Below are 21,275 nucleotides of genomic sequence, written 5' to 3' on the forward strand. Positions count from 1 at the left end.
AGGCAGAGCACCATTTCTCGGAACGATGTTATGATGATTTATGTCGGTTGATATCAGAGTTGCTACCAACCGATAACATAATGACCGACAGTTTTTACAATACAAAGAAATTAGTTAAGGGTTTAGGTTTGCCAGTGGAAAAGATTGATTGTTGCATTAACAATTGTATGATTTTTTGGAAAGATGATATTGAACTAACTGAATGTAAGATGTGCGGTCACCCTCGTTATAGACAGCAAAAGCGTGGAATAGGGAAAAATAAAAAAGATATATCTTTGAAAATTATGTATTACTTTCCATTAACTCCAAGACTGCAGCGGTTGTATGCATCTACTGCAACAGCCAAACACATGAGGTGGCATCATGAACATGTGCATGGAGGAGATGCAATGTGTCATCCATCTGACTCTGTTGCATGAAAGCACTTGGATGAGAAATATCCTTCTTTTGCAATGGAATCACGTAATGTGAGGTTGGGACTTTCAACCGATGGATTCCAGCCATTTGGTCAATCAGGAAAGCAATATTCTTCATGGCCAATCATATTAACGCCATATAACTTACCCCCTTGGATGTGCATGAAAGACCAATATATGTTTCTTACTGTGCTTGTACCAGGTCCAAAAAACCCGAAAGAGAAGATAGATGTCTTTTTGCAACCTTTGATTGGTGAGCTTAAGGACCTATGGAGTATAGGGGTAGAGACTTATGATATTGCAAGTAAAACCAATTTTAAATTGCACGCGGCCTTGCTATGGACAATTAGTGATTTTCCCGCATACTCAATGTTGTCAGGATGGAGCACGGCTGGTAAGTTAGCATGTCCACATTGCATGGACGAGTCTGATGCATTTACATTACCTCGAAGTGGAAAGACATCTTGGTTTGACAACCATCGTAAGTTTTTATCTCACGACCATCCTTTTAGAAGAAATAAAAAATCTTTCACAAAGAATCGGGAGGTGACAAAACATCCGCCACAAATTAAGTCAGGAGAGGAAATCATTGAGGAAATAGAGAGCCATGGGTTGGTATTAGTAACTGAAATTGGTTCTGATGAATTAAATAAAGAAATTGTCAAGAGGTGCAAATGTGGTTGGAGGAAAAGGAGCATATTCTGGGAATTGCCATATTGGAAGGATCTGCTCATTAGACATAATTTGGACGTGAGGCATATTGAAAAGAATTTTTTTGATAATATTTTCAATACTGTGATGAATGTTTCGGGAAGAACGAAAGACACATCAAAGTCCCGTGAGGAATTGAAAGAATTGTGTTGCAGACCAGAGTTGCACCAGGATGAAACATCCAAAAAATTTCCAAAGGCATGTTACACATTGGAAAAAGAAAGTAAGCAGGCATTGTGTAGTTGGTTGAAAAACATCAAATTTCCTGATGGATATGCCTCAAATATGGCTCGATGTGTGGATATAAACAAATTGAAAATATTTGGAATGAAGAGTCATGATTGTCATGTATTCATGCAAAGACTTATTCCAATAGCCTTCCATGACCTACTTCCCACTAATGTTTGGCAGGCACTTACTGAATTGAGTATGTTCTTCAGAGATTTGACGTCGAGGGTCATTACAACCGTTGACATGGTTCGCTTAGAGACAATCATTCCTCTTATACTTTGTAAACTTGAGCGCATATTTCCACCGAGCTTTTTTGATTCAATGGAGCATCTCCCAATTCATTTAGCTTATGTGGCACGACTAGCTGGTCCTGTTCAGTATAGATGGATGTACCCATTTGAACGTTTTTTGAGGAGGCTAAAAAATAATATTCGTAATAAAGCAAAGGTTGAGGGGTCAATATGTAATGCTTATTTGGTTGAAGAAGCATCTTCTTTCTGTGCATATTATTTTGCTGAGAGTGTGAAGACTAGACATCGTAAGTGTCCCCGAAATTCTGATGATGCTCGACCGATAGACTCAAACATGTTTTCTATTTTCAAATTCCCTGGTAGACCGATTGGTGCATATATTTTTAGATGGTTAGATGACAAAGAATACCATGCAGCAAGGACATACATTCTCCTCAACTGTGATGAGGTGAAACCTTTCATAAAGTAAGTTCGATTCGATTGACTTGGAAATGTTTGGAAGTGGTTGAACATTTTGTAGAATGAATTGACATTTGTTTTGGATTTTTTGACACTTGAATAGTTGGTATAAATATTTGTATTGATTTTTGTGTTGATAAGTTGTGGCTTGGAATAGTTGTGTTGATCTTAATACTGCGTTGTGCTTTTTGGATGGTTATATTGATTGATTCTGCATATTTTGTTGTGTTTGGATTGGTGTAAATAACAGAGGAGGAACGTGGAAAAACAATATCTAATTTAGAGACTGATTTTATAAATTCGGTCTCTAACTTAGAGACTGATTGAGCGGCATCGGTCTCTCATATAGTGACCGAAATATGAATCGGTCTCTATATTAGAGACTGACATTAAATAGTCGGTATCTAAAGTAGAAACCGCACATAAAATATCGGTCTCTATTTTAGAGACGGTATCGGAAATGTGGTCGCTAATTTAGAGACCGATTAATCGTACCGGTCTCTCACAATTAGCGACCAAGGTTATTGATACCAACCAAATCGGTCGCTAATCGGTCTCTATTTTTATGTAGAGACCGAATAGAGACCGATTTGACGGTCTTTAATCCGTGTTTTTCTTGTTGTGTTATATGCCACATAAAAACAAGGACTAAAGTTGAAAAAATAAAAAAATAAAAAAAAATAACTGAAACCGAAATTTAACAACACAGGAAACTTTACTCAATAAGAAACAATTATACTGGATGAAAATTACAGTTTTCCTTATAATTATATTGCGTTCAAGACTAATTACAAGATATTTATCAAATCCGTATTAAAATAAACAAAAATGATCATAGGTGTGTACCAGCTCTGATGATACTTCAGAATTCTTCTAAGATTTGTCTATCATTTTATTTGGAGATGCTTTGACATATCATAAATTTTTTGTATGAAAAAGTTCAAAGATAAAAATTCAATATATCGAGTTTAGAATAAATTTTAACATATCATAATCCGTAATATTTCAATACATACCCAAATGAATAAGTAAAAAATTAAAAATATAAAGTAGATTGTATAATCAAATAATTTTAGGTATTATATTTGTCTCCAAAGATTTCTTCTGTAACTCATCTATTATGTATTGTTTATAAAATATTATGTGAATTTCACTGATCAGAGGAATTTATAATAATAATTCTATAATGCACGATGGATCAACATTTGAGTCAGAAAATATTGGAAGGCCCATGTATATTGAAATTATGCCCCAAACTATTAATACATAAATAAGTTAAGCCCAACAATAATATTATTTAATATTTGGATCAAGCTAACCCAATAAAAAAAATTGAACATAGATAACAAAGACCAAACTGTGTATATATGTATGAATAAAGCCCATGGGCTAGCCCAGGCTGAAGCTCAGAATAGCCCATGAGTAAGTCCACGCTGCTTATAGGCTATTTACAAGGATTGCTGACTTGGGAGCTAACGACTATGTATTTCGGCGAAAGAATTTGTTGTTCTCGGTAAACACCACAAGTTTAATTATCAGCATACATTTACACTCAAAATCAACACACACGATAATTCATGTGCCTACTTTTTTGAAAAATAGTTAGCCATGATTCAGTAAAATTAATTAATTATTTATTTTTAGAATTTTAAAAAAATGATAGTTATAACTGGGTAATAAACTAATTTATTAAAGTAGTTTTTTATAATAATTTCTTTATTGAATGAAAGAGTAGACACTCTAAGGAGTATGAGTAGGTATCTTGTAAGACGGTTTCACTAATTTTTATCTGTGAGACGGGTCAACCCTACCGATATTCACAATAAAAAGTAATACTCTTAACATAAAAATAATACTTTTTTATGGATAACCCAAATAAAAGATCCGTCTCACAAAATACAACCCGTGAAACCGTCTCACACACGTTTTTGCCGAGGAGTAAATATATAAATGCTTAGTAAGTTGTAGCTAGTTAACGACATTAAATATTATTATATATGGTTGGTGAATGATTCTGCCTAAATAGTTTGTAGCAAAAGCGCCTCTCCAAATTTTACATTAAATTTAGCTCGACACTTGTTCGCATGCAAGGGTCTCATTTTCCCTATAAATAACCCACCAATCTCTCCAACTTTCTCACCAACAAAGTAGAATTCTTATTGATAATCAATCATGTCTGCTGCAAATTTGTTGGTTCTTCTCCTCGTTGCTTCGACACTCGCCATCGAATCCATTGCCTATGAAACATTTGGTGTAGATGACATGTTGGCCGAGGAATTGAAGCACATACCATCCCATCCTCCCTCGCACGCTCCAGCTAGCAACATCGCCAAAACACCCCTTTCGAGAGACGTTTGATGCAGAAAGCATGCTAGACGAGGAATTGAAGCACAAGCCATCGCATCCTCCCTCGCACGCTCCAGCACCATCGCCAAAGCACCCCTTCCGCGAGACGTTTGACGAGGAATTGAAGCACAAACCATCTCATCCTCCCTCACACGCTCCATCACCATCGCCAAAGCACCCACCCTCACGCTATTCGGAGACCTTTAGCATGTTAGACGAGGAATTGAAGCACAAACCATCCCATCCTCCCACACACGCTCCAGCACCATCGCCAAAGCACAAGCAGAAACCGACCCATCCGCCTTCCCTTGCACCTGCATCATCACCGAAGAAGACATCTCCCCCACAATTTCCGGACATTGCCGAGGCGGATGAAGTGCTCGAGCACAAACCGGCGCCTGCTCCATCCATGCCACCAAAAATTGCTCCAACGCCTTCTAGAACCAATTTATTTGGATTTTAATTTCTGAGATAAATTTAATACTTTCGAGTTTTCATGAATTTTTCTTGAGTTGCAGATATAACGCCTATCTCTCAATAAAACCATGCATTCGCTTTTAGTTGCTTCTCAAGTTTGTTCAAGTTGAAAAGTTGTAATCATATGTGTTTGATTTCTCTGTCATATTCATTAGAAAACATATTTAATGATAGATATAGAAATGAACAAAAATAATTAAAAAGCGAAAACGCCATCTGATCAGGACACATTGCTATTTTCTCACAGTAAGTGGCGGAGCTACAAGGATAGACACCGGGTGGCTTAATTTTTTTTTTAAAAAAAATTATATGTAAATTTTTATAATTTTTGATTAATATGATATTAGCTAAAAAAAAATATTAAAAGATTTTAGAGTTTAAAATTTGAAAGCCACGGTACTACTCCTAGCTAGCTCCAAATATTTCTGATCGATTGTACTACAGACTGCAGAAGTCCTCAAGCACAAGTATTTTTTGAACGCCCTCAATTGGAAAAGAATTTGTAAGCTGAAAGATATAATTCAATTACTTGCACCATCATATCTTAGATAATCTCTACGATGGCGTGCGACTTCCTGGGCAGAGGAGAAGGGTCGCTCCGGCTTCGGCCCCACAATTTATTGATATTTCTCAGCTGAGCCAAATTCATTTTATTTTTACTTTTATGTAAAACAGTTGATTCAAAAGAAAGTGAAAAAACAAATTGGTACCTAATTGTGCCAATTTTGAGTTGTGGTTTATTAAATTTTCAAATTTTAGTTTTGATGCACTAATTCTTACGTGACACCAAAAGTTGTTGATTTGACACAATAAAAAATCAAAATAACATCGAAAATTGTTGATTTTGTTCGATGTCATGCCAATAATTTGACCAAAAAATTAAAATTTAGTATATCAAAAAATAAAAATAGAAAATTCAGTTGACCAAAACTCAAAACTAGACAAGACAAAAAGAAATCATTTTTCCTGAAAAGAAAAAGGACACGAAATATTAACGCCATCATCGTCACAACGAGATTATTGAATCTTCCATGATCAATAGGTTAGAAACATGCATGCATGTTCATCTCAAACATGGAGGAGAATGTGCAATAATTTCTTTGCAGTTAACCCTCCTTGAAAAAAAAAAAGAAAAAAAAAAGAAAGAAAAGAGAGAGAAGATTGCTCGGGAAAAATTATTTTAACAGGTAATTTATTATCGGTAAATTATTTTAAATTTTTTATTTAGTTAGATATAATATATTATTTTAGATGCGAATATTCTTAATTGAAGCATGTCAAATTGCTCATCAGTACTTAGGTCATGAACAGATAAGCATATGAATAATTAATCACTGTCTAAATAAAATAATAATAATAAATGGTGATGGTACTTAAACCCCGGCTCCGCCACTTAACACACACATGCAAATAGATAAATAAAATTGCTTAACCAATACAAGGGAATCAATTAATTTCTCTGGAACAACAATAATGTTTATCATTCATCTAAAAAAAATTCGACATCCATCTCGATTCATTTATAACCCTAAATAAGTACGGGTAAACTGGGTATCGGATCCAAACCCAACTCGTTTTGTTCAGGTTTGGGTAATGTTAAATGGGTATATGTCGGTTAATGAGTATTCAACATTTGTACTCGGACGGGTACAAGTCAGGTAACGGATTTTGCAATACCCTACCCATACCCACCTATGTAGGTTTTTATTAAATTAAATACTATTCTCTTTTGTATAAATGTACCAATTTCCTCCTCTTTTGAAAATTTTCTTACATATGAGATTTTATGGTTTATTTATACTTGAATATCCAATTAATATTTCGTGGTATTTATTTAAACTTTTTGATTGCATAGAACGATAGATTTTTTATTTTTAATATTTGATTGAAATCGTATTATAAATGTTTTTTATTCAATTTATGTTACAAATGTACAAGTTCAAAATTTAAAATATTAAAACATATTACGGGTATAATTGTTCAATGAGTCTAATAGGTTTGGTAAGTAGAACCCATCAAGACGGATATGAGATTATGTTTAGTCAGGGCGGGTCTCAGGTCCTTCGAAATTATAACGCGTCAGATCTCAGGTCTTACTGAACCCGACTCAAACCCAACTCATTATCATCCCTATTCAAACACTTGAAATCCACACTTAAAAAATTTTAAAAAAAAATTGCGACAATGGTGGCTTTTGATTTTATCTTGATGATGATGCCCTCAAGATAATCAAATCATTTTATCCTAATCAAATATATTAATCCAAACACAATCTTAAAAAAAATCATATATTATAATTTGATAAAGTTTCACGTGACATGAGTTAAAAATGTATGTTCATGTATATATTATGACATAACATGAACTCGTATGATTTTTTAAAATTATGATTGGATTAATATATTTGATTTGGAAGAAGGAAATTGACGTTAAAGATTACTTTTATCACAAATTTCGACATCATGGAAATTTTATTTAAACAAAATTTGCTCATAAATTTTTCCAAACAAGACATAAAATAAAATAGCAATGCAATCTTGTCTTCAAACTAATTAAATTCAATTATTCGAAAACCAAATTACAAAATATTTTTTTTCCAACTTAATTAACTCCTCTATACTATCTACATATTGTCTTATTAAAGTTGAGATGATTTTAATAACTAATTTTTGTGGAATGATATGATTTTTAATAAACCAAAAATACACTTCTTCTCAAATTACAAAAAATTATTTTATTTAATAAAAAATAATTAAACTTATTTTCATAAATTTGTATCTCATCTGTATCTAATATCTTAATAATTTTTTATATAGTTATCTGTATTTTTAAATTTTAAATGACCATATCTATAATATAAAAAAGTATACGAAAACTTTCATGAGATCGTCTTATTGGTTAATTTTGTGATACAGTTCTCCTATACGACCCAACCCATAAAAAATATCATTTTTTATGTCAAATTATAGTTCACTCAAAACATAGACATGGTTGACCTGTCTCACGAATATAGATCCGTGATACTGTCTCAGAGGAAACCTACTAAATTAATTATTATTAAAAAACTATTTTTATAGTTTTATATTTTAATATAATATCAAAATTTTGGTGGAATCCTGTTGACCGTGACTTTGATCCATCAGCAACACATATCATTCTTTAATTACTCGTAGAATATCAATTTTCTTAGTAGGGAAGTACTGGATCCTGATGCTCTGATTTTATTGACCTTGTGATATAATATTAGTGTAGACGATGATATCTGAATTGCTGTTGATTAACTCTGTCCGAAGCTGTAGATTTTTTGTCAACTTGGTATTTCAAAAAGAAAAAGAAAAAACTTCAGGTAAACATGCTTGGTCTGGATATTAACGAATGTGGGCTTTGCTTTTGATCAAGATATCAATTAATCGTTTTCATGAAAATGAAGTACGAAAATTCTACATAAAAGAACTAAAACATATGCATTTACAACGAAATATCTTGTAAGTGTATCTAATAAATGATACTGTCCACAATAATGGAAAAGTTTTGTGGTTAGTGTTCACGTTAAAGAGATGAATCAATTATTCAAATTTCTAGACTAAAGAATCGATATTTGGGAGTATATACCATAAATATTCCAAAATAATCCCTTTTTCCCTACTTAAAATCCCTTTAATATCATATATATTCCATCTCCAAGCTAATTAATCAAGTGTCTCTCAAGCCTGCATTTTCTGATAATTTTTTCCTCGTGTTACAGTTTTGCAGACAGGTATAGTCATGTATCCAAGGCAAACCCAATTATTTAGTCCTAAATTCAAAAGTAGGACTTCATTTTCTTGGTCCTAATTCTCTCATGTTAATGATTCTTTTTCAACTTGTTTTGCAGGTACTTTCCAAGTTCACTGCAACATGGCTAAAGAGCAACTGCAAGTGCTCAATGCTCTCGATGTTGCCAAGACACAGCTCTACCATTTCACTGCTATTGTGATTGCTGGAATGGGATTTTTCACTGATGCATACGACCTATTTGCCATCACCTTGGTCACAAAATTACTTGGTCGAATATACTACACAGATATAACTAAGCCAAAGCCCGGAATTTTACCTCCTCATGTCACTTCCTCCGTAACGGGTGTCGCCCTAGTCGGGACATTAATGGGGCAGCTCTTCTTCGGGTGGCTGGGTGACAAATTGGGCCGTAAAAAAGTGTACGGACTGACATTAGTCCTCATGATTGTTTGCTCGCTTGCTTCCGGTCTTTCGTTCGGGGATTCTCCACAAGGAGTCTGTTGGATCTCGGTTTTCTACGTGCCCAAACGCAGCGGAAGTTTAAAATTTTTATTTTATTTTGAAAACAAAATAATTCTTTTGGACACTCGTATGGTTTTCAGGAATTAAACATGCATAGGATGTTTAAAGAATTATACATTTGTGAATTAAATCACTGGACTCCAACTAATCCGGTATAAACGGATTAGCTCTTGTTGATTCCCTACGAACTTTCTTCGATGAAATCTTCCTATCAAGTCCACGACTGGATGGTATGTTCCTCTTCCAAATTGCACTAGAAAATTTGGAAGAGATTTTACGTTGGAGACTAAAACGAGAGGCGGCTCAACCTTGGAAAGAAAAACAAAAGAGGCCAATTTTTTTTTCTTTTGAAAGTGGGAGCTCGAAAGATGAAGGGTTGTGGTGGGCTAGGTTTTTTTTTTTTTTTCATCAACATGTGTTATTTATAATTAAATAATAACCTAATGACATAATTAACATTAATGGGCTTGATTTAATTAATTGGGCTAGTCCAACTAGTTTAATTAATTTAATCAAAGCCTATTAAAATTTTAATTATTTAATATGATGGATTTGTACTCTTACAAGCCCATTAAACATACCCACTTTATTTAATTTATTAATTAATAAACTCAACTTTTGAGCTTAATAAATTAAATACATTATAAATTCAACATTTGAATTTATTATTTAAATTATAAATTCAACTCCTTGAATTTTTATCACTTCCAAAATTTAATATTTAATAAAACCCAACATTTGAGTTTAATAAATCATATTATCAAATTTTATATTGAATTTATTCTCTCAAAATTTAATTATCATAAATTCAACTCCTTGAATTTACTATATAATATAAATTCAACTTCTTGAATTTATTCTCTCAACGGGAACAAACAATCCAGTACTTGTGTGACCCTCAATGGTTCAGGGATACAGCTAGCCGTGTGTTCACAACTCTTTGTGATTCAGGACATAATCCTTTATTCGGACTTACCCTATTTAGCCCCATTCTTTTCATCAACACCTTGATTAAGAATGTCAGAACTCATTTCTGATTGCACCCATCGGATCATGGTAAGAGCGTCTAGTAGCATCGCCCCATGATCCCCTAGGTATCACTGATAGTGCCTGCAAGAACCAGTCGATTATGATTAACGTACAGTACGGTCCCTTCATCTCATATATCCCGATCGAATCTGCAACCATTGGTTCATCGAGGGTTGCATATTAATTCGATAACTATGTGATAACTATAACAGTGGCATCGCGTGTACTATTGGAGAACTCCTTCTTCAATGTACATCTCATACTCTGGCCAGAGATTCCATGCACTATTATTACATTAGATCACATAGGATATCCACACCTGTAGGTGAGCGGTGAATCCCCGACTACAATGCACTGGCTCCTATATGTGTCGCAACTATACCCAACCTCGCCACCTGATGACTCTCCTGGAGTCGGTAAACGAGTCAAAGCACAGCCCTAGCATATAGAGCCTCAGTGTTGTCCCGGGTCGTAAGGACTAATGGTGTACAATCATAACCACGGACTTATCCTCTCGATGAATGATAACCACTTGGAAAGTCCGAGGGAGGGTTGTTCGGTATAATCATCATATGACTACCCATCTGTATGTTTGGACATCTCTATGCCCTTACCAAGAAACGCAGTACACAACATCACAGATGCTAGTCTCGAGCTCAAGCGACCTTTATCCATGTTTTAGGCGGCTGAATCGACTAGGAACGAATTTAGATCATACAGTGTTTACAAATGAGTTTCAACATCGAATTACGATTCATTTGTATTAAAGTATAATCAAGGTCTTTATCTATGTTTGAAATCATGGGTATACAGATAAAAGAATAACAAACCATGAAATAATGAATTATATTAAAATAAAGATTGTTCTTTACGACTAAGTCAATAAAATCCCTAATCAACAGTTGACTTGCAGGACATCTACTCTAACAGGTGTCATGGCTACTTTGTGCTTCTTTAGATTCTGGCTGGGTTTCGGGATCGGCGGCGACTACCCTCTCTCTGCCACGATCATGTCTGAGTATGCTAATAAACGGACTCGTGGGGCATTTATAGCTGCGGTCTTTGCTATGCAGGGATTTGGGATTCTTACTAGTGGGATTGTTGCGCTAATTGTCTCTTCGGCATTTGATCGTGCCTATAGAGCGCCTACATATGAGGAGCTAGCATCGGCTTCAACCGTGTCACAGGCAGACTATATTTGGCGTATAATTCTCATGTTTGGTGCTGTGCCGGCCGCACTGACGTTTTACTGGCGGATGAAGATGCCGGAGACCGCTCGGTACACAGCCCTTGTAGCGAAAAACGCGATGCAGGCAGCTAAAGACATGGCTAAAGTGCTGAATGTGGAGCTTGATGCGGAAGAGGAACTGGAAAGAATTTCAAGAAAACCAACAAATCAATATGGCTTGTTTTCGAAAGAATTCCTCCATCGCCATGGCCTTCACCATCTCGGCACGACGACAACATGGTTCTTGCTTGACATAGCTTTTTACAGTAATAATCTATTCCAAAAGGACATCTTCAGCGCCATTGGATGGATCCCACATGCCGAAGAAATGAACGCAGTTCACGAAGTATACAGAATCGCAAGAGCCCAAACATTGATTGCGCTATGCAGCACTGTTCCTGGATACTGGTTTACAGTAGCCTTAATCGATAGAATCGGAAGGTTCGTCATCCAGTTAATGGGATTCTTCTTCATGACAGTGTTCATGTTCGCACTTGCAATCCCGTACGATCACTGGACTCACCCTGAAAACAGATTCGGGTTCGTGGTCATATATGCATTAACATTCTTCTTCTCCAATTTTGGGCCAAACGCCACAACATTTGTGGTCCCGGCTGAGATCTTCCCAGCCCGTTTGAGGTCTACGTGCCACGGTATATCAGCGGCGGCCGGAAAGGCAGGGGCTATAGTTGGAGCATTCGGGTTTTTGTATGCTGCGCAACCGAAAGATCGGAGCAAGAGGGATGCTGGATACCCGGCGGGGATCGGTGTGAAGTACTCGCTGATTGTGCTTGGTTGTGTGAATGCTTTGGGGTTCTTTTTCACTTTCCTGGTGCCGGAGCCGAATGGGAAATCGCTGGAGGAGTTGTCCGGGGAAAATGATGAGGCAGCGGACGGAGATGCAACAGAAATGCCCAATAGGACTGTTCCGGTGTAGTAAATCATTTGTTTTATATGTTTGTTATTTTAGCATCATCAAACCATATGTTGTTGCGTGCATTAATGCCATAACATACGTAATTCAAGTCAATTGCCAACTCTCAAAAATAAAAAAGGTGAAGTACGAAGGAGCATAACATACACTTCTTCTTAGGGCCCGTTTGGTAAAAAAGATTGGTTTGGATTGTGGTTAGTTGAACCGATTTATCCAATGTTTGGTTGGATTTTTAATAATTTTATCCAATCCATTTTACAAAAGACTAACTCATATTAATGGAAGGAAAATAAACATATCTAGCCCCCTTGTACTAACTACCACTTTTTTAATCTCACCCTTGTTTCCAAATTCTACCATTTCCCTACACCAACAAGGGTAATTTTGTTCAAAAATCAAAAGATTCTTAATTTATCCCACAATAATAATAATAAAAAAAATCATACCAAACACAATACTATTTATCACTATATATTATATTTCTATATCAATAAAAAAAATCATCATTTACATACTAATCATTCAATAATTTCATTCTCCTAACCAAATATAACCCTAGTGACAAATGGAACCGATCCAAAGTCGCAAGTTTTACCAAGAATTTTTATCCAAACAGGCATGCACAGTTATGTAACAGGCCCAGCCTGTGATATAAATGGGCTTCCAGGTTTTTAAGCCAGGTTTTATTACATATCCGTCTATGATATCTTGGTATCTAAAATATATTAAATTTTTTGCTCAAAATGTTCATTTACATAATACCTTTAATTTTGTGAAGAATTAAATAGGATCAAATAAAAACTTATATATTTATAAATACAAATAAAGAGTAATTCACGTGCCAATTAAATTCAATGAAATAAAAACTCAAACATATCATGGAGAAAATTTTAATCCAACGTAATCATATATATGCCATGTAAAATTTGTTTTATAATTCATAAATTTATTTAGATTTTGATCCATTATATTGTCAAAGTTGTGTTCTATATGTGTGTGTGTGTGTGTGTGTGTGTGTGCACCAAAACAAAATATATAAAATTACAAAAAACAAAAAACAAAAAAATAAAATTAAAACTGAAATTTGACAAAATATGATAAACCATTTCTCACATAATTACACTTTATACTACAAATTTACATACTTCAACTTAAATTTATATTAAAATTTAATGTATATCCATGCATCACGCTTATATGTGTGCTAGCGTATAGATATAAAGAAAATATTTCACAGTCACATTTCTTGACTAAGTGTATTATTCAAAAGTAATCTTAATCTTTATATACACTCTTTCAACACTAATATTAACTTTGAATTTTTAAAAAACAAAATAAAAAGGATAATTTTAAAAAGTGGTCGTATTTCGAGCATATTGTATGCGTTATAATCTCTCAAAAAATTATACAACCAATTCTTCACGCATGACGAGAATATATGTAGTTGAAAGTTAAGCACACCATGTAGCCTAAGGGACCGTGTTCTCGAGGAAAATAGGTACTATACTTTTCGAACCAATGATAATTTAATCAAGCTTGTTATTGGGATGTTAATATCTCAAATTCATTTAAATTTAAAATGGACAATATAAATGGATAGAAATGCATTATATTTTGTTAAGATTGATAATTGACCTTAAATCAATATCAAAAGCTAGCTTCCACGGATCGATCAAGTTCATATATGCAACTCTCATAATTTTTATTTAACCGATATGAGACAACTAACATACCTCCTCATGACAAAAAATGAACATCTGGAGTGTTCAGTTTATAAGACAACAGGTGATCCAACTATTAGCAGCCCAATACATAATGGTGATACATAAGCTCTGATATCATATTAAGATTGAGAATTGGACCTAACTCAATCTCAAAAGCTAACTCAAGGGGGGAGAATTGTACAAGTTCATATATGCAACTCGAATTGATTTTATCCAACCGATGTGAGACAACTAACACATCTCATCACGTCCACTGTGCCACCCATTCTGACCATAGTTTGGTCACTTGTAAACTTAACACTCCATATGTTTATTTATGGGTGTGAGAGAGTGTGTTAGTTGTCTAACTTCGATTGAATAAAATATCTGAAAGTTGCATATACGGATTTAGACAATCCTCTCATTTTGAATTAATTTTTGAATTTGAATTAGATCAAAATCTAGATCTTAATATATCTTTTTCATATTAAAATTAATTGTTGATATTTTTGTAAAATAAATTGAGTGATACGTGTATATATAAAAGGCTTTGTTTACTGTAAATAAATCCTAACGATATTTCTCAAATCCAGAAGTCGTTCGGTGGATTCAATTCGTGCACGTTACATTTAATTTAAATGAATATACAACATATTTTTTTAAAATAAAAATCCTAACAAAGTCAACACAAATCCAAAAGTCTTTTTCGACTTTATTGTGGTGGTGACAACTAAAGTATTAATTTCGATTCAATTACACCTTTTTTCTTTTTGTTTACTTTGTTTTAGAAAATAGTATACTTCAAATTACATAATAGACAAAGTCAAATGTGATCGATTTAGAATGCGGCATCAAGTGGGAAATAGTGATCGCCTGATCCGTAATTGTGGACTTATTTTCAATTGTTTGATTCTTGAACAACAACAGTAATATAATAAAATTTATAAAGTGTGAAATTTGAGAAATCACCAACATATAAACTTTATAATATGGTTGTATGAAACTACAAAAGGGACCTCGTGGTATTATAATAAGGGGGTCATGATTAAAATAAAAGTAACAGCTATAAAATGATTATTTAATAATTTGTTTGTTTGACTGAGAAATTAAATATTTTGTTGATGAGTGCTAATCTCCAAAAGCAAAAAGCGAATAAGTTCCAAGAAACTATTTTTTGAGTACAATAACATCTAACTTAAAGATGTTTTAGCATATGAGTACTCTGACCATATACGTATGTGAATTTAAGTTAATTTTTTTTTTTTTTTTTTTTTTTTTTTTTTTTTTTTTTTTTNCGAGTTTGTGATGTGATTTCTTGAAGAATATTAAATTTCCCATATGTTCATCTGTAGCATATATATGCTTTTCCAATATTAAAGTGATCAATGTAGTTATATTATTATACACGCTAATGTCATCTTTAAATAAGGGAGGGAGGGTTATATTCCTTCCCCCTTTATCTTGTTTACCTTCCATAAGTGGGGCTAAAAATTGCCAATTACCCTAAAAGTCTTTCAATAGGCGTGATTCGATCGTGAACAAAACATAGGAGAATATAATCTGTCAATGCCTTTTATTTGCTTTGAACTCACATGTTTTAGAGCTTTTCAAAAGTATTAAGAAATTCATGATTGGCAAAAAACTTTTTATACCACACACACTTCGTTTTTAAACACGTTTACAAACACACACACACACACAGAGGTATGTATATGTATATACGTATATAATTAATTAAGGTACTCAAAATAAAAAAATATTCGCAAATGGAGGGTTAACTTTTGCTTGATGAGTAAATAATTTGGAGTAGTACTGTATTGATGTAAGGCCATTTACTTCAGTTATGGAATTAAGAAGAAAAGCCAACATGTATATCATAAAATTTAGTTGGCACTGGAACGGTATCGCTTAATATTAATCAAATTTATATCGCTTAATATTAATCAAATTTATACAGGACTTTAATTATTTACCAGAGGTGATATATGAATAATATAAATAAATTATATAGTTATGTGTTCATTAATTCACTAATGAGTCATCCGTCGAAGAGTTCAATTCAATGCCCAATTTTTCCTTCCATATATCGCATAGCAATTAGTGCTACAAACTAGCCCTGTCTGGTTGACTTCACACGTCCAAGTCTCTTTGATATTATGTCAGCATTTATTATTATCAGAGCACCTATATTCTTATTACTATAAATTAAATAAATTACAAACTCTTTCAAAAACAATAACAAATTTTGATAAATGTTTCAAGTCATCTACATGGAAGTATAGGGATTTACATTTAAAATATATATGTATATATATAGAAAATGGTTTGAAGTTGAGACCCATCCATTATTTCAAATAAATATCTTCCTCTTTTTTTCTTCCGAGTTAATTTATATTCCTTTTTTTAATCGAAATTTATATTTCTTTTTTTAAGTGTCTTTCTTTTTTTATGAAAACTCGTTTTGTGAAAAACGAAGTTGACTTGCTGATTTCAGAATGGGTCGGTGAAATGAGAAACCAAACATGGCCGATACATTTTGGCAGTGTTCCATTAAATATAGTGAGGCGGTCGTCGGAATTTATTTTTCCCATGCGCTAGAGGTTCACAATCACAATCACCGTTGAAATAATAATTGCAGTTGCGGAATAGTAAATACTAAATAAATAAATAAATATTAAAAATCATATAAAAAATGTTTATGTTTTTCCCTTTTTTTAAAAAAATAAACATAATACTATTACGAGTATCTGAAAATACACAAGAATTTTGGACGATTATATATAGCTCGTATTTTAAAGTTCTATACATGAATCTCAAAAAAATAAAAATTCAAACGCACAACCTAATTCAAATATCTAAACTAACATGATTTATTATTTGTGATCATGACATAATTATTTATTTTCCAATATAATATTGCTTAAACTTGCTTTGCTGTATTCACACAACGCCGATTTATTATACTACTTTTAGAACTATTTTATTTATAGTTTCAACTTCTGGTATTAAACNTACATTTAAACACGTGTCATTAAGCAAAATAGTTGACCAAGCAAGAGTTGGACCAATTTAGGACGAGTCTAAAACCCAGGAATAATAAACTACCCCGAGACGAACGTCCTTGATCTTTCCAGCTCGGATTTCATTGGGCCCACTGTACACGTGTCGAAATCGTAAGGGCGAAGATGCCCACTCCCGTGCGGCAGGAATCGGAATATGCTTCGTAAAAATTCCTTTCCTTGCATTTAAATAGGACAACCCTCTCCATTTTTCTCCCATCTCTTTTCCTCACACGACGAATCCCATGCAGAGTCTGAGTTTGTGGTTTACTTCTGAAATTGCTGTTGCTCGGTAATCACATAGCTAGGTAAGTAATCCATATAATTTTATCCTTTTAAACACATACACTGATCCACACACACTTACATATATATACGTGTGTATATATATATAGAAGATTTGTAATACCAGCAGAATATTGAAAAGGATTGGTGCAGATAACTAGAAATATTTCAAGTTTAGTACGTATGTACTTTTTTCCTCGTAGTTTCGTGTCCCAATATGTGTTGCTAGTTTGTTGTATTTTAAGGATGAATATAGACTCTCCCCTGTATTTGTTAAGTACAGACAGAAAAAGTACAGATTATTTATCTATTCTTGCTCTGTAAAAAGAAATTTTTGACTAGCTTTTAAAAGAATATATAAATCATGACTGGATTTTTTCTTTTCCCAAAAAAAAAAAAAAGGATCGTCGTAATCAACGTAATGATAATGGAACTTCAACCACAAAATCATATTGTGGAACACACAGTAAGAATCGAAATTTAGTGAGTTAATTTGTTTGGTTATATAGACAGCTATATACAACCTTGTGTGTATATATATACACACTGTGATTTTCTTCTTCATTGGTGTAATATACAGAGAAATGGTTTTCCTTCTCTCATGCTCCTCTATATATATATATATATTTTTTATTTATTTATTTATTTATTTGAATTTGGAGAGGGTATCGGTGTATGGTCTCAAACTTAGATCATGTATGACTAAGTGGCACATAATTTTTTATTACGAGTAATTAAATCGGTTTGACTAAGTGTCACAGCAAATTGAATAGGACAGATTTAGTAAAATATTAGTTATTAATCTATTCAGGATTCCCCAACTTTGTATACGCGTTGGGTGACCTTATTGAATCAATTTTGCTTTTTTTTATTAATATAAGTGGACCCAATTTCTCTTCCTTGACTTTTTCGATTCCGTTCAGTCAAAGAAAAGGCGCATTGCTTAGTTCAACAACTTCCAACGCTTAGCATCATACGATTAATACTTTATTTAATGATGTCCTCCAATCCCGAGGTTGGGTTTGACCCCCGGATGAAGCAAATTGTTATTTTAAGGCATTGTCCCAATTATGCCATTAATATTTAGTCTTATTCATTTAACTAATCCTTTATTTACAATCTACATTACCGTCGTCACAGTTATGATTTGAAACAAGTGTCGGTGTGAAATTATATAAAACATAGGATTGACCCGTGAGATCAAACTGGCGGACTAAAGTTTTTAGTATGTTTGTTTTTTTTAAAAAAGTAATTTTTTTAGTCCATTAAATTTTCTAATTTTTTTTTGGTGCATTAAATTTTCAGTTTTTGATTTTAGTGTATTAACTTTTGGTTTTCGATCGTGCCAGCAATCGAACTAAAATAATCGAAAATTAAAAATTAATTTATATATCAAAATAAAGTTGATCAGAACTCAAATTTAAATAAGTTAGTGGAAAAAAAAAAACACATTTGGGTATACTTTCATTTGGAATACACATGTAGATGCAATGAATTAATTAAAACTGGACGGTATGTTTGTATCTTGAATTTAATGTAAATAATCAACTGATCAAGTTGTCACAATTTCCCACTCTCTTTCTATGTTTCAGGATTTAAGCAAAGCATAAATAAGTACCACCAAAACAGAACTTTCGACCTAAACAAGAAATGGCCAGGGAACACCAGCATGTTCTTGACGCTCTCGATGCGGCCAAAACCCAATGGTACCATTTCACCGCAATAATAATCGCCGGAATGGGATTTTTTACCGATGCTTACGATCTCTTCTGCATCTCTCTGGTAACCAAGCTCCTAGGCCGAATATACTACCACCAAGAAGGGGCGTTGAAGCCCGGAACTCTGCCCCCAAACGTCGCCGCTGCTGTTAATGGTGTCGCCTTCTGCGGAACTTTAGCAGGGCAGCTCTTTTTCGGGTGGCTCGGTGACAAATTAGGCAGAAAAAAGGTGTACGGGATGACACTCATGCTGATGGTTATTTGTTCGGTTGCTTCTGGCCTTTCCTTCGGGGACAAGCCCAAAGCCGTTATGGCGACCCTTTGCTTCTTTCGGTTCTGGTTGGGTTTCGGAATAGGGGGCGACTACCCATTATCTGCCACGATCATGTCTGAGTATGCAAATAAAAAGACCCGTGGGGCGTTTATTGCCGCAGTGTTTGCGATGCAGGGGTTCGGTATCTTGGCTGGCGGAATGGTGGGGATCATTATTTCAGCAGCCTTTAGGAGTGCGTATCCGGCCCCGACATATGAACAAAATGCTGCTGCTTCTACCGTATCCGAGGCTGATTTTGTGTGGCGTTTAATAGTAATGTTTGGTGCACTCCCGGCTGCCCTCACTTACTACTGGCGTATGAAAATGCCTGAAACTGCACGTTACACGGCATTGATAGCCAAGAACGCGAAACAAGCGGCTGCTGATATGTCCAAAGTGCTGCAAGTTGAACTCGAAGCAGAGCAGGAGAAGACTGAGCAGATTTCTCAGGACAGAGGGAACAGTTTTGGGTTGTTTTCGCGTGAATTCCTTAAACGACATGGCCTCCACTTGCTCGGCACGACGACTACTTGGTTCCTACTCGACATCGCATTCTACAGCCAGAACCTGTTCCAGAAAGACATTTTCAGCGCCATTGGATGGATCCCACCGGCCAATAGTATGAATGCTCTTGACGAGGTGTTCAAAATTGCGAGAGCCCAAACACTGATCGCCCTCTGCAGCACAGTTCCAGGCTACTGGTTTACTGTCTTTCTCATCGACAAAATCGGGCGATTCGTGATCCAGTTAATGGGATTCTTCTTCATGACAGTGTTCATGTTCGCCTTAGCCATTCCTTACAACCACTGGACTCACAAGGACAACCGAATCGGGTTCGTGATCATGTACTCGCTAACGTTTTTCTTCGCAAATTTCGGACCAAATGCCACAACTTTCGTCGTGCCTGCTGAGATTTTCCCAGCCCGGTTGCGGTCGACGTGCCACGGGATATCGGCAGCAGCTGGAAAGGCGGGGGCGATTGTCGGAGCGTTCGGGTTCTTATATGCAGCTCAGCCAAAGGATCCAAGCAAGAGGGATGCTGGGTACCCGGCTGGCATTGGCGTGAAGTACTCACTGATTGTGCTGGGTTGTGTGAATGCTTTGGGGATGTTGTTCACTCTGTTGGTACCGGAATCAAAGGGAAGATCATTGGAGGATATGTCCCGAGAGAATGAAGAGAGCGGAGAAGAGACGAGGGCACAGAATTATGGTGAGAATAGAACTGTTCCCGTTTGATTATTGTGCCTGTAAGTTGTTCTTTTGGCTTAATATATAACAAATAAGATTATAAGGGAAGCCGTAATAATATTATATATATATATATAATATCCAATCATATTTTATTATCCAACCAAAATGGCGTGAAATGTCATTTTGGTGAAAGGTTGAGGCACCAAATTATTTCCTCTGTCGAATTTGGTGCAAAAAAATTATTATTTTTATTTGTTTATTGTTATAAATAATTGATAAATAATTTAATTTAATAGATAATAATGCAAAATAAAATGTACAAATATAAAATACATCATGTTATTTAATTGAATTTTATGTATTAAGTTATTTATCATTTTAATACTTTATGTGTATTAATTCATATAATAGATTATTTAATTAAAATAACAATTTAAATTTTACAATAATTATATTTTTTTATAATATAATATTTTTATATCATATTAATAGTAATCATTAACACTATGTTTGGAAGCAAAGATTTGAGTGATTTATGGAGATTTTGATTTGTGAATTCTGGTTTAAACCATTTGGTTACTTGGATTTTAAGAAATTCACTATATTTGTTGGATTTCATTGTGTA

At 34.3% G+C, this 21,275-nt stretch overlaps 2 protein-coding genes across 2 annotated transcripts; both read left to right on the forward strand.

Annotated features, from left to right (window-relative positions):
- The first annotated feature begins 8,420 nt into the window (after positions 1-8,420).
- Positions 8,421-12,384, forward strand: LOC140966199 (probable inorganic phosphate transporter 1-3). Its single transcript, XM_073426547.1, has 3 exons — positions 8,421-8,653; positions 8,766-9,167; positions 11,150-12,384. The coding sequence occupies exons 2-3, from the start codon at positions 8,789-8,791 to the stop codon at positions 12,382-12,384; spliced, it is 1,614 nt and encodes a 537-aa protein (XP_073282648.1). The 5' UTR covers positions 8,421-8,653; positions 8,766-8,788.
- Positions 12,385-17,328: 4,944 nt separating this feature from the next.
- LOC140966213 (low affinity inorganic phosphate transporter 1) lies at positions 17,329-20,755 on the forward strand. The gene is made up of 2 exons (XM_073426561.1): positions 17,329-17,451; positions 19,021-20,755. Exon 2 carries the CDS (start codon positions 19,079-19,081, stop codon positions 20,693-20,695), a length of 1,617 nt encoding a protein of 538 aa, XP_073282662.1. The 5' UTR covers positions 17,329-17,451; positions 19,021-19,078; the 3' UTR covers positions 20,696-20,755.
- The last annotated feature ends 520 nt before the right edge of the window (positions 20,756-21,275 follow it).

Source organism: Primulina huaijiensis, unplaced genomic scaffold (assembly GCF_012295235.1).
Source record: "Primulina huaijiensis isolate GDHJ02 unplaced genomic scaffold, ASM1229523v2 scaffold20195, whole genome shotgun sequence".
Lineage (NCBI taxonomy): Eukaryota > Viridiplantae > Streptophyta > Magnoliopsida > Lamiales > Gesneriaceae > Primulina > Primulina huaijiensis.